The sequence below is a fragment of the Triticum urartu genome, chromosome 1, assembly GCF_003073215.2.
Source record: "Triticum urartu cultivar G1812 chromosome 1, Tu2.1, whole genome shotgun sequence".
In the NCBI taxonomy this organism is placed as follows: Eukaryota; Viridiplantae; Streptophyta; class Magnoliopsida; order Poales; family Poaceae; genus Triticum; species Triticum urartu.
In genome coordinates this window covers 82,282,413-82,297,372 of record NC_053022.1, presented here as the reverse complement: position 1 = coordinate 82,297,372, position 14,960 = coordinate 82,282,413, and the positions used below count along the sequence as shown (strand labels likewise).

Below are 14,960 nucleotides of genomic sequence, written 5' to 3'. Positions count from 1 at the left end.
AGACTAGAGAAAAGAGCAAGGATGTGTTATTCTGGGGATATTAAAATGAATAAGAGGAAGTTCTTGCAGACTCTCTTGCTTGATGGATGTTTTGTCCTTGTTTCACTCGGAGGACTCAATGAATTTATAAGTGCTGGACCCCAAAGAGCCACGGCTAGTTCATCACATGCCGAAATAGTTGAGGAAGAAATGACTTCTGGACAGCCAAACTTAACAGAGAGAATTGATATTCAACAAATAAACACCAGGAACCAGAATGACATAATAAACACTGTAGTAGAAGAAAATACAGTGCCTGAGATCGAGTTATGTTTGGAAATCAGTGACCATCAAACAGAGCAATGTGTATATCAGGATAACACTAGACAGATCGGACAGTGGTATGATATCTTTGTTATACATGATCTACTCTTGCTGGAGAACCAAATTCCCTTTTTCATAGTTGAGGCAATATATGAGGTAGTAAGTTCAAACAAGATGACACCAACGTGTAAATCAGGTGTTGCTAGATTTATATAAATGACCCTGCCATTCTATCCAACAGCAATACGAGAATCCAGTCGCCCAATAGATTTTGATCATTTGCTTCACCTGTGTCATATGTATTTCAGACCCAGTTCTAACGAGCAAGAGCACAAGGAGCTCACAGCGCAACACTACATTCATCAGTTCCTTCAGCTGGGACAGGGTTATCTCAGCCATTTAGGTTCGTCGTAGGATGACCATTTTCCTAATCGATGGCGCCGAGCAACACAGTATCATGAAGCTGGCATTGAGTTTAAGAGGAGAACATATTCTGAGCATAATCCCCATTCACTCCTGGATATAAAACTCAGAAATGGTATCCTGGAATTCCCCTTCTTGTTTGTGGATGACCAAACCAGTGTCCTTTTCAGAAACTTCATTGCACTAGAGCAAACATGTCCGCAAGTCGGAAATGATGTGACTGCTTACATTATCTTCCTGGCTAAGCTGATGAGCATGCCAGATGATGTAGCACTGCTGGCTCGAAAGGGGGTCATCGCACATCATATGCGCAGCGACAGAGATGTATCGCAGCTCTTTACCAGGCTGACAAAAGGTGTTGTCTTCGATTTCTATGGGAACTATTACCTAAATCACATGTGTTTAGCCCTGGAGGCATATTATCAAAACCGTCTGCACAGGTGGGTTGCGTGGCTGAGGCACAACCATTTGAGCAATCCATGGTTGGTTGTCGCAGCGTTGGCTGGTGTTATTGTGCTTTTATGCACCATTGCACAGACCGTCCTTACTGTCGAGTCTTATGTAAATCCCAAGTAAGCACTGGGCGTAAATTGACTATGGGATTCGGATTTATCTATGTCCACTTTTAGTCCCAAAGAAAATAAACTATCTCCATCTCTCCGTACCATCTGCCATTTGTGACCTGAAGATCGATCATACTATTACTTTGCCAGTTAGAGTTGCAAACGACCTCCTCAAGAACTGGCCATATTGGCTTGTCATCTAGTATCATGCTCATGCATGCCTGGGTGTGGTCAATAACCGTGATATTTTGAAATTACATCATTGATATGATTTTATTCTAGGGCATTTTTGTTTTTTTATTACTCCTCTGTTCCAAAAGATAATGTGTGTTAAGTTTTTTAGAAGTCAAACCTGTCTATGTCTGACCAAGTTTACAGAACCTACAATACCAAATAAATAAAATATGAGAAAATATTTAATGATGGGTCTAATGATGTTAATTTGGGATATCGACATTTTATTCGAAAAACTTGGTCAAATATAGAAAAGTTTGACTTAAAAAAACCTTATGTTCTGGAATAGAGAGAATACTTTTGTTGATATGGTAGATGATGATCTTTTATTCCTTTTAACAAAGCGACCATAGATATATGTAATCATATGGTCATGTAGTATGTTATGCGCAGTAATTAGTCCACCATTATCTCCAGTGCCTTGATTCTTAAATAATTACTTCCTTTGTTCCAAATTATCAGATGTTTTGGTAGGCTAAAATAGCCTAACAAAACGTCTTATAATTTGAGACGAAGGTAGTACTTTTCTTCTGCTAAATTGATGTGTGAGTTTCCTGGTTTTTTTCTGATTAGTGTGGGAATATCTAACTTGTTTTCACCCTGGGGTTAACATGAGCTCATGTTCGGATGTTGTATATGAGTAAGCATGAATGCATGATCAGTGCGCATCTCCGTGTTGTATGGAATGGAAGGTTTGTCGAAAGAATCGGACTGTAGCTTCTCGGGGATTCTGCACACAAGTGATTCCGTGTACACATTCTCATAATCTACTGCTGAAAAGAACTAGTAGAACATAATGTGGTTGTTAGATATCGAAGTATTCAAATAAAGATTTATGCCCGTGAATACTACTCCCTCCGTCCTATAATGTAAGACGTTTGGAAGTATTTGTTACGAATCTGGGAGTCTTTTGTGATGAATAATAATTTTGAGTTTTGGAACTATGGGTGTTAGTTTATAGAATTTGTTCAATGAATATTCGTGTCAAAAACATGAACTGCTGATGGGCAAATCAGTTTTCTGTGTCCTCGCATCTCAAACTGTATCATTCGCAGTACAAATGGGTACAGTTTAAATGAACTAATTAAAATTGACTTTTAAGCTTAGCCCAGCATCTGCTAAGCACCTAGAGTTACACCATTTTCTTACGGACAATCCAGTGATACATGCAACGGTGGAAAAATACGAGACACTTGTATATTAAATTGGTAGGTATTTATTTCAAAACGAAAAAGAAAAAGAAATGAGCGAACCGTCCAGAATTCCAACCTGGAGCTCTCATTTCCTCAAAAATAGATCAGGGGAAAAAAGGTTAACCACACGAGGAGCCACACACGACTGTAACACATATAGGCGGCTCCCACCAACCACGGCGACGGCGGCAGCGGCCACGGAGGAGGGCGGCGGATCAGCGGCGCCGGCGATGGCGTCCGTGGCGGCGGTGGAGGGCGCGGCCGCGGCGCTCCGGTCGGTGCTGTCGCGCGCGCAGCAGGCGGCGGCGCGGGCGGGGCGCGCGCCGGAGTCGGTGCGCGTGGTGGCCGTGAGCAAGACGAAGCCCGTGGGCGTCATCCGCGGCGTGTACGACGCCGGCCACCGCTGCTTCGGCGAGAACTACGTCCAGGAGCTCATCGACAAGGCCCCCCAGGTTGTACCCCCAGCTGAGAAGCTCGAAATTTTTATCCCCCTTTCTGGCCGCGTGAATGAACTGCTGATTTGGAACGTGAATGGAGAACAAGTCGCTTAGTGATTTCATTCCAGAGTTATCACCTATGTTCAGTTAGCATTTGAGCTGGGGTTTCAATAGGTGCTCATTATTCGTACGCCCTGTACACCACAGATGAATTAGGCCATGCCAGAAAACATATGAATTGATGAGCAATAGGAATTTTGCCAACTGGTTAAATTCAATGTAGATATTCTATTGGAATCCTGTACTATGTGATCCGTGGGAGAAATTCTAAGGTTTATGGTCCTAAAAAACAAATAACCACCTTTGGAGGAGAATTTATAAGGATTGAAATCCTACAAAATTCCTGTGATTCAAATAGGCCCCAAATATATAAAGACCATCCGAATGTCCATGTTCGCTTTGTTTGCTATCCTCTGTCAATGTTACGCAGGAAGCTTGGTTCGCACCCGCTATCTTCTGGCAATGTTATGCAGGAAGCTTGGTTCGCACCAGAGGGTACAAACATATCCCGTATAGAGGTGTATGCCGAACATCAGACATTACTTCATATAACCAACCAATATTCGAAGATTTGGCCATATTTTCCCAGCAATTGAAAGTTTTCCACTCTTAATGATTTCGGAAATATTCCAAACAGTTAAATTGCTATACTTGCATGGTAGTGCAGGGCTTGAGAACTATGTTTCATAGTCCGTAAAATCAGTGACCTAATTCTTTTCAGTCATTGAGTTGTCTGAGCAAGTGTTCTTCTTGTTGCAGCTTCCAGAGGATATTGAGTGGCACTTCATTGGGAACCTGCAGAGCAACAAAGCCAAAGCCCTGCTAGGTTAGTGTCTTCATTCTTGTTTGGATATTCTGGCAGATACAAGTCTTCTTAACTTTCGATTTTCAGTTGCTTAGGTTTGCCGCTCTTAAATAGTTATATATTACTCACACCACTTATTTTTATCTTGCCCTGTATGATTTGTCCTAAATAAGGTTTTAGATAGGTAACAAATGCAATAAATTAGGAGTATTTACAGAATAATGTGGCTTGGTGTTGACAAATGCTTGAGTCTGGTGTCTTGGCTCAAGAGATGGTTAAGTACTAGTTACTTTATTCTAGAATAATTGGCTGGTTTCGTTTCGTATTGCGGTGTGCGATCTCTGTTTGTAAACTGTTTCTTCATTAATGAATGACAGAGCTCATGTTTCATCTATAAAAAGTTAGAGATATTCCTATTTTACTTAATATATGTGTTCACTTCTGTACACAAGTTCATACCTGATATCTTCTCTACTTTATTGCTCACTATTGAGCTAATTTTATTCTTCTTAACCTACAGCTGGTGTACCAAGTCTTGACATGGTTGAGAGCGTAGACGACGAGAAGGTATATGAACAGTTTATGTTGTCTTGTGGTTTATTCGACTGCAATTTTGTTCTAGTTTATGTTGCCTTCTTAAGGGTATATTTTTGCCTAGTCAAGAAAAAGTATGTTTTCCAGGCTTAGCTTTATTCTTATTGTATTTTCCATAATAATATTTTATTGCGCCACTAGGCCTTGAAATGTGTTGGCATCTTTCTGGGTTTTTTTTCTCTCAATAAAAATGCAAAGCTTGTCTCTCTCCATTCATCTTGTTGCTAGACCAGATTCTCGATTGTGCATCTGCAACGAGGTTGAATCTAATATTTGTTTCTTTTTTCAGATCGCAAATCGTCTTGATCGGGTGGTAGCTGATTTGGGGAGAAAACCTCTTAAGGTCTTGGTCCAAGTTAACACAAGTGGAGAAGAATGTGGGTACTCTAGTTCTCTTCTTTAATACAGTTGTGAACATGCTGGCTTGATACGCAATTTCTCAATATGAGAACCTGTGTCTTTAGTTCTGAGCACTGGTACGCAGCACATTGTTTGTAGCTACTGTTAGGTGTTTGTTAGTAATGAGCTTTGCTAGATGACGGCATATTATACCTGTCCGAGGATTGCTAGGCTGAAGATATGTGGTCCTCAGACCCTGTTACTATTTTGCAGCAAAATTTGGAGTAGATCCCTCAGGGTGTGTGGGATTAGCAAAACATGTCAAGTCAAGCTGCCCAAATCTTGTATTTTCTGGTTTGATGACAATTGGAATGCTTGATTACTCCTCAACTCCAGAGAATTTCAAGGTATATTCTGAAGCACAAACTTAATTGGACTGATATGCTTCATAGGGCTAATTTGTGCTGCTTGCTGAATGCTTAGGCATTGACTAGTTGCCGGAAGGAGGTATGCGATGAACTTGGAATACCAGAAGAGCAGTGCGAGCTGTCAATGGGCATGTCTGCTGATTTTGAGCAGGCGGTAAGGAACATGTTACAAGAAGATAACTCAGAGATATACAAACTGAATATAATGTCTAATGACATGTACTTTTATTTTGTGTGCGTTTATGCAGATTGAAATGGGCAGCACAAATGTCAGGGTTGGATCAACCATATTTGGTGCAAGAGAATACCCAAAGAAGAACTAGGATAATTACAGGGTTTTATTGTGAGACCGTGCATCTAACAGCTGCAGTATTGGTGGTAAATAAATATCTATTTCCACCGATATTTACACTTCGATGTTTTACGCAAGTGCCATAAATAAGGATATTGTTTTGTCATGTGTCTCCTATTATTAGACATTCAGAGAGCACTGGAATTCCAACTTCCCGATTCATCAGTAGCTTCCCAATAATGTCCACATTAAAATCCCTTATGTCAGTCGACGTTTGTGATCAGCCAGAAATCCTGATATTGTATTTGTCCGTGATGTTTCTTGGTAGCCTAAAAGTAATGAACAAATCCTTTGATTTCCATCATTATATAACTTCTTTTTGTAACGCATCTTTTGCATAAGGTACCAAACCACTTCAGAGCATCTCTATCACATTCCCAATACTTACCCCCCAAAAACAACTTATTGGGAGGCTCCCAAGAAAATTCTGTTTATTAGGAGGCTGTGAACTAGCGGATCATCTAAACTTAATTTCTTTTGCTAGTTCACACCCCCTTTTGCATGAAATATGAATCTCAACTATATTTTCATATCATTGTAGAAAAAAGAAAAGGACAAGGAAAAAGAGATAAAAGTAACCTTTGGCCATTTCGCCGAACACCCTGCGACACCGGCCATGGACACCGCGGGGGGAGGCGTAGAGGGAGCCTCGCCGACGCTCAAGTCCAAGGCAACAATAGTCGGGAGGTGGCAGTTGCCAGAGCAACAATAGTTTTATGATTAGCAACGTTTGACGTATCTTTTAGTCAACTGTTACCCGTGCTTGCTTTAGCGTAGCAATTCGTCTAGCAAATCATGTACATCTGTTATTATTTCTCTATGGTCACTGGCATTTCATGGTTCCCGGAGAATTCATACACTTGGGAGAAAAGCATTTTCTCACAGCCATTTTCTAATATCCCATTCCTTCCCTTCCATTTTCTAATATCCCATTCCTTCCCTTCCATTTTCTAATATCCCATTCCTTCCCTTTCATAATAGTCGGGAGGTGTATAAGGTTCGACGTGCTACAAGGTCATCAGGTGCAGGTGCACATGAGGTCTCTTTGATCTCTCGAGTGTTACACTTCCTGAAGCCCCAACCCTGTACTTTCTGAACCCAAGGCCAGGGCTAGGGATGGAGAGGGTGCCCGCAGTGTTTGTTGACGGGCCCACCACTAAGTGAAATGTTTGTTGACGGGCCCACCACTAAGTGAAATCTTCTATGCTTAGAAACGAAACTGTTGACGAGAGTCGATGTTCCCCCTCTGCCGTAGCTGGTGTTGCTTGGGCAGATTTTTGTCTCATCACAAGGGGGGAAAATGACACTGAATCATCTTTGCAGACTAGCAACACATTATGGATATGAAGACAGATATGATAAATAGTGAAATTCACTCTTCGATTACAAATATTAGTTTGACAGATCTCTAATTGACGCGAGATGAAAGATTGTACGGCTCAAATTTATCGACTAAAACTACAGGGCCTGCTGCTGACTTGCAGTAGGGAACAAGCTCATCAAATAAAACCCCTATCTTAACCTGCGGCTGACTGGCGGTTTAGGAGGAATTCTCATCAGTTTAGGAGGAATTCTCATATATTACAAAAGGTATAATTTGACCAACCTAATACAAGTCATATATTACAAAAAATATACTAACATAAACTTTGGAGTTTTTACTTTCAAAAGGTATAATTTTTATGTTATATAGTTTATATTAGGGTGATAAAATTGGCAATCTAGATATACGCGCAAGACTTGTAAACTGAAACGGAGGTAGTACAATGAAGCCTTGTCATTCCAGTCACAGGAAGATTGATGGGAAAGTGTGCAAAAAGGAAAAGAATTATCTGAGAGTAGGGATGAAAATGGAGCGGAAACTTTCCGTTTTTCCGGAGGAAAAATGGAAACGGAGAGGAAATATGAAAACGGAAACGGAAATTTGCAAAACGAAAGTGGAAATGGAATTTTTTTATGCGGAAACGGAAACAAAAACGGAACGATGTTTTCCAGTGGAACATGCATGGAAATGGAACTTTCCGTTTCCGTGAATATGGAATTTCTGTTTTTACTATCTCTACTCCTAATGGAGCAGTTGGTAGTCTCTGCCGGTCAATTTTCGTCCCACCTTCCCTGGTTTTTTTTGGTACTTCGTCCCACCTCCGGCTTTCCACCGTTCCCCCGCATCTTACCTCCCAACCAATAAAAAAAACGTCAAGATACAACTACGCCCATTCTGAACCGCGCCGGTTCACAGCTAGAAAAAACCCCTACAACGATCAATCACGGTTAACCTACGAAATGACGGGCTGATCGATCTGATCGTCTTGACCTCGATCCCATTGCGAGCCGCGGTCATTCGTCCCCGCCCCTCAAACCCTTGGCCGCCGTCACAAACCCTGAAACCCTTGTCCGCCGCCACAAGCGCTCATACCGTAGGTCTCTTTCACAGCGTGCAGTCTTATCCCGGCGACGACGCCGTCCGGGTGCAAAGACAGGCTCACGTCCCCGATCCGTCGCTCTTCAGCGGACATGCGTGCGATCCAGTCGCCGCCGGAGTGGCGATTGCAAAATCAGGTGTCAGGTGTGGCATACATATTCCTACCTTTACAATTACTACTCTTACAAATCTGCATCTCTGATCGGTTCCGTGGATCCAGTCGCCGCCGGAGTGGCGATTGCAAAATCAGGTGTCAGGTGTGGCGTTTACATATTCCTACCTTTACAACTACTACTCTTACAAATCTGCATCTCTGATCGGTTCCGTGGTCGTACTGGCATTGTGATCTCGGTTCAACATCCTCAACTGTGCCATACCTCTTGCTCTCATTTTATCAGCCCTAAATTGAATCATCTCATTGCAAGGAACTCAGTTTTCGTGCACATAACTGACAGGAGTTTGGGCCTGGTGCCGGCCCCAGGGTGGGGTGTCATCAGCAGCAGCATCTGGAGGTTAGTTGACACAAACATAAGGTAGGTAAGAGGCTTGACTCTAATTGGTGACATGCAAAAGTTAAGGTTTCTATGCCAACAGGAAATAGTCAGATGGTTGAAAATGATTGAGTGCAGGTAGATGCTGGATGAACAAAATCGTTCAGAGTGGGAAATAATGTCATCCTTCCATATGAACCACCGTTTTGAATGGGAAATGTTTGTCACTAATTGACAGCCATACCTGTTTATCACTATTTGACAGCCCCAAATGCTTGCAGGTGGTGAATCATCAAGTGGCAACAGGCATCGGTGACGGTGTCATCGAGTTTGCATCTCACAACTGCAGAGGATCTCCATTTTCCATCCTCGAAACAGCATCACATGCAAAAAGTGTCACAAACATAAGGTAGTTATAACACTTTAATCTAATAGTGCACATAATTATGTGAATACGAAAAGTGCACATAACTCATGCGTAGCAGATTATGATAGGTTAAAGCATGCCCGTAGAATTAACTTCAACAGTTATCACGCTATGAAAGCTTGCGAATGTTCGTTAACACATGTGTAGTACTTTCTCATGGAAATGCTGCATACCTGTAGAAACGTCCTCTTCTGGTAGCTGATCAACCGCCCTGCTTCTTGAATTACCCATGTGTACCTATGAAATTAATTGCTATACATCAGTTAACTGCTGTATAGGCAATGAGAATATACTGTAAGCTGGCATGAATAGGTACAGGCTGGATGAATAAAATCGTTCAGAGTGGGAAATAATGTCATCCTCCCATATGAACCACCGTTTTGAATGGGAAATGTTTGTCACTATTTGACAGCCATACCTGTTTATCACTATTTGACAGTATGTGCACACAGGTGGTGAATCATCAAGTGGCAACAGGCATCGGGGACGGTGTCATCGAGTTTGCATCTCACAGGTTCAGAGGATCTCCATTTTCCATCCTCGAAACAGCATCACATGCAAAAAGTGACACAAACATAAGGTAGTTATAACACTTTAATCTAATAGGTTCCATGCAATAGTAAACAATCTAGCAGTCTATGCCATCTGAAAAAAGTCAACGGTCTTATGCCAATACAGCATTTAATTGATGTATAGCAATTAATTTCATAGGTACACATGGGTAATTCAAGAAGCAGGGCGGTTGATCAGCTACCAGAAGAGGACGTTTCTACAGGTGTGCAGCATTTCTATGAGAAATTACTACACATGTGTTAACGAACATTCGCAAGCTTTCATAGCGTGATAACTGTTGAAGTTAAATCTACGGGCATGCTTTAACCTATCATAATCTGCTACGCATGAGTTATGTGCACTTTTCGTATTCACATAATTAATGCATAATGCTTTTCAGTCCTTACAAGATGTACAATAGTTGAAGATAACAATGCAAGCATCTTACCCATAGCGGAGACTGGTGTGGACAATTCAGCTACTGTTACAGGTATAGAGCTTGTGTGACTATTGTTGGGAATGTTGCCATGTAGGTACGACGTTTATAACATTGTCCTTATATTCATGTTGGTTGTCATCCTACAGATGGAGAGCATAAAGAGGATTCATTCACAGCTCCGAATACCAATGCTTTGGATTTTAGTTTAGATGAATATGGTACTCTCTCAGCCTCATTACAAATGTCAAGATTGTTATAACCATATTTTTGTAGTGTATATTTCATTGATTTTTTGTTATTTACTGGGTATCACTATACAGGTGGAACAAGTTCACCACGGATTAAAGACCTTCATGATGGTTCGTTGTTGGGTTCCAACCATCTAATTCTTGATAGTCACCCTACTATTGGTCATTTTCATTAACAACATGTGCCTATGCTGCATATATTGGTGTTCTACAGAGGGTGAACCTCCAGACGAATATATCAACGGTGGGACAAATCTATCAGGTACTCCCACGGATGCTTGTCTAACATCGAATATGACCTTATGTACAGATGTTGTGAAAAAGCATTACCATCTTTCTGTTTGATATTTTTGACATGCTGCAGACGAAATCAGATGCGGGAATCAAAGTCATATATCAAAGGAACCTGACAACACACAAATGCTTTCAGCTAAGGATATAAAAAAATCCAAGATGTCGTGTTACAAATAGAGGATCAACAGCGCTGCTTGTCGAAATCTGGTAATTTGTGAAGGCATTTAACTTGTGGACATGTTTTCAGGTATTTTGCTATATGCAATGGCTGTTTTTATTCACTAACTACCGTATGTTTAATATGCGTTGTAGACCCTAAGGAACTTAACAAAGCCTTGAGGCGGGAAACTTATCGCATTAGCAAAAAACAGGGTTTGAAAATACAACAAGTCGATGGCCACATCGTTCAACGTCGTGCCCTAGGTGATATCACGAATGTTCGTCAACCTAAGCTTGTGACATCAGGTAGTCATTGTTTATCTATTTGTATGCATGGCTTCCCCTTGGTATACCATCGTATAATACTAACCCATCGTTCTGAATCAGATGACTTCAATGTCACAAAAGATAATGCTGCACTAATGGAAGAAGAACGCAAAAGAGCCCATAGAAACGCCCTGAGGAGAGCTTCTTATCGTAGGAAAAAAGAACTTGCTCTTGAAGAAGATAAACTCCACGCCATTAATTTGTCTGGTAAGAATCAAGTGTTCTAACCATTACCAATTAATTTTTGTGTAACATTTATTAACCATGTTCAACCAGACAACGCAACTAGCTCTGCCTATACAACATTATTATCGCATCCTGATTCAGCATATACTGCTACATCGACAGAGACATATGGTCTGGTTAACGACAATGATCAAAATGGTAATTGACTTGTTAATAATGGATTCATCAATGTGGGAATATTATATTTTACTTTCTACATTTAAAGTATGGTTTCAATGACACCAGACATTGACGAGAATATACTTGAAGAAACATGTCTGGTAACCGAGGAAGATCGCAAAAGAGATCATATAAATGCACTTAGGAGGGCAGCTTATCGGAGGAGAAAGGATAAGTTAGAATCAAGTGAAAATCTACGGATGCTATATAATTCAGGTAAATATTTATGTTATTAATTCACGGCGTTTAAGAACATAACTTAATGTAGTCGATGCAAATACCCTAGCGTCATATGCTTGATCTTAATGCAAATTTATCATTGTTGGGTCCGAGAAGAATGTTCTGGTATTCATTTCTCACTAAAACAATATTTTCCAATTACAATATTACCGCCTCACTAATGATGCTTGCACACATTATTTTAAAAATTCCACAGCTGATATCCCTAAATATGCAGACACATTCCACGATGATGCAACATTACCCCCTCCGTCATTAGACGCCTCCGGTGTTACCCATGACAACGAGGGATCTAAGAGGATACAGAGAAACTCTCGTAGCCGAGCATTTTATCACAAGAAAAATGAGGAACTAACGGTTGATGATAGAGATGATTTGAATGAAAAGATACGAGGGAAGCGCGTGCAGCGCCGCAAAAGCAGGTCGGATATTGAGAAGGGGCAGTCAAGTGCTCAAAGGAAGGCCTGTTATGCTAAAAGGAAAAATACCCCGTGCAAAGAATCTCTCGCACTCCCTCGTCCAGACATTACTAACTCAACAGCTGATAGTCTCGCAATCCCCCTCTCTCGGGCTGCCGACGATGGTTCATCGGATGGCGACCCTCCCCCGGTCATGCCGAATTACGGTGTTTGCACCCCTGGTATGTAATCGATTTTCTTCTATTCTGATGCAACTTCTCAGCAACCTTATACTGACCGGATCAGGTCTTTGTCCCTGACTGTTCAACTATAATGCAGACGACATCAATGTGTTCCCAGAGCCCATCATGGGCGATGAGCCGACACCAGCCGAAATGATGGATGAGGAGTACTACTTGTATCGTGACCAAGGTATGGTCAAGTCTGTTTTAGGAAGGCTAGGATCTTCATTGTAGTTGTATATATATGTCAATATTATTTTCATGATCATGTTTCAACGAATGCCTATAGGATCCGATAATGATGCATTCGAGGATGACGAGGAAGCTAGCATGACGTCTTTTATATCTGGCGAGGTTGATCCATTAGACTGTGTGTACACAAACATACCAGACCACACCCACATCCTGAAGCTCGACACAAACTGCAAACACTGCAAGGCCATAAAGTTTGTTTCTGAGACTGACGGATTCTGCTGTCGCAATGGACAGATCAAGCTTAAACAACCGGAACCAATCCCAGAGCTTATGAGGCTATGGTCCAGCATGGATGCTGATTCCAGACATTTTCGTGAGAACATACGGTTCTTCAATGGGCATTTCGCCTTCACAACCCTTGGCGTCAGCCTTGATGAGAACTACACGAACATGAAGTCTGGGGTATACACATTCCGGGTACACGGAACCATCTATCACAATGTGCATTCGTTCGGGCCTAGCTCACGTCCAGAACATCTGCAGTTGTACTTCTATGATGACGACCCAACCATAACCCATCGTAAGGCGGCCACAAATCAATTAGATCAAGAGGTCGTGAAGAAGTTAGTAGACATACTTAAAGAGAACCCTTACTCCCAGCAATTTAGGAGTTTGGGTGCACACAAGGGGAACCTTGATGATTATAGGATAGACCTAAACACCGATAAGAGGCTTGATCAAAGAAAATATAATAGACCTTTGTCATCTGAGGTTGCTGCAATTTGGGTTGAGGGCAGCGAACTGGCAAAAAGGTTTGACCGTAGGATAACACTTTATGGTAACAACAACGAAAGGCATAGCATACGCGTGTCATCCGGAGCATATGACCCGTTGTCTTATCCCCTATTCTATCCAAGGGGCGAACTAGGTTGGCATCCGAAACTACCTAAACGTAATGTTCCTTGGGAGGCTGTACTACATCCTCAACTTGTCCAAGATGATGATGAGGATGCAGGTATGACATCTGTGTACCTTTTTGTTTCAATACATGAATTATTTCTAAAGGTAAGCATTGTTTTGATCATATACTATCGTGTGCAGAGGGAAATAACAGGTTGTGCGTCTCCGTCAGAGACTACTACTGTTATATGCTGCAGACACAGCCTGCAATCTTCAATCCCATACTCTGTGGAGCACGACTGCTGCAACAATGGGCTGTTGACATGTACGTTAAGATTGAGAGCTGTCGATTGAGGTGGTACAGGAAGAACCAGACGCAGATTCGTGCTGACTTGTATAAAGGTGTGGTTGATGCCATCACTTCAGGGGAGACACGGGCAAGCGCTGTTGGGGTTAGAATAGTGCTCCCTGGTACATACCCTGGTGGCGACCGCGACATGAAGAAGAGACATATGGATGCCATGGCAATTGTCCATACATACGGGAAGCCAGACATCTTCCTCACCATGACTTGCAATCCTAAATGGGACGAGATAACAAACGAGTTGCTGCCTGGTCAGACGGCGCAAGACCGACCTGATATTGTGGCTCGTGTGTTCTATGGCAAACTAGAGCACATGAAGTACATGTTGTTCAAGAAGCATATCCTGGGTGTTGTAGTTGCTTACGTATACGTAGTCGAGTTCCAAAAAAGGGGCCTCCCCACCCACATTTTTTGTTGATCATGGACTCAACATATAAGCTTATCGTCCCGGAACAGTATGACCGACTCATTTCCGCGGAGCTCCCAGACAAGTATAAGTATCCGGAATTGTATGCAATGGTGGTAAAGCATATGATGCACGGACCATGTGGTGCTCTCAACCCGAAGAATGTTTGCATGCAAGAAAACGGTTGCAAGTGCAGATATCCACGGGCATTCAATGAGAACACAGCACAGGGGAAGGACTCATACCCAGTGTATCGACGGAGAGACGATGGAAGACGTGCTAAGGTCAGAGGGAAGATGCTGGACAACAGATGGGTTGTGCCTTATAACCCATACCTACTGCGGATGTTCAATTGCCACATCAACGTTGAGGTCTGCTCTAGCATTAAGGCTGTGAAATATCTTTACAAGTACATTTACAAGGGCCATGATAAGGCTTCTTTCAGCATCGATCAGCCCGACGCTGATGGTAACATTGATGAGATCAAGAGGTACGTTGACGCTAGGTGGGTCACACCTCCGGAGGCTATGTGGAGGATATTTGGCTTCCCACTTTGCGCCAATTACCCGCCTGTCTTGCAGTTGCCCCTTCATCTCCCTAATATGCACAGGGTTGCGTTCAATGCGCAGGCTGACTTGAAGAATGTTGTAGCCTCCGAAAATGCTTCAAAATCCATGTTAACGGAGTATTTCAAGGCTAACCTGGAACACCCTTGGGCTA

At 42.1% G+C, this 14,960-nt stretch overlaps 2 protein-coding genes across 2 annotated transcripts; both read left to right on the top strand.

The window, feature by feature from the left end:
- The first annotated feature begins 2,818 nt into the window (after positions 1–2,818).
- On the top strand, positions 2,819–5,837 carry LOC125549379 (pyridoxal phosphate homeostasis protein-like). The gene is made up of 7 exons (XM_048712813.1): positions 2,819–3,168; positions 3,973–4,039; positions 4,539–4,585; positions 4,902–4,989; positions 5,225–5,358; positions 5,435–5,533; positions 5,628–5,837. The coding sequence occupies exons 1-7, from the start codon at positions 2,947–2,949 to the stop codon at positions 5,700–5,702; spliced, it is 732 nt and encodes a 243-aa protein (XP_048568770.1). The 5' UTR covers positions 2,819–2,946; the 3' UTR covers positions 5,703–5,837.
- Positions 5,838–6,025: 188 nt separating this feature from the next.
- Positions 6,026–14,252, top strand: LOC125532729. The gene is made up of 13 exons (XM_048696674.1): positions 6,026–9,053; positions 10,024–10,113; positions 10,209–10,280; positions 10,383–10,572; positions 10,675–10,811; positions 10,917–11,069; positions 11,151–11,297; positions 11,367–11,474; positions 11,562–11,711; positions 11,953–12,375; positions 12,473–12,565; positions 12,665–13,585; positions 13,672–14,252. The coding sequence occupies exons 7-13, from the start codon at positions 11,186–11,188 to the stop codon at positions 14,250–14,252; spliced, it is 2,388 nt and encodes a 795-aa protein (XP_048552631.1). The 5' UTR covers positions 6,026–9,053; positions 10,024–10,113; positions 10,209–10,280; positions 10,383–10,572; positions 10,675–10,811; positions 10,917–11,069; positions 11,151–11,185.
- The last annotated feature ends 708 nt before the right edge of the window (positions 14,253–14,960 follow it).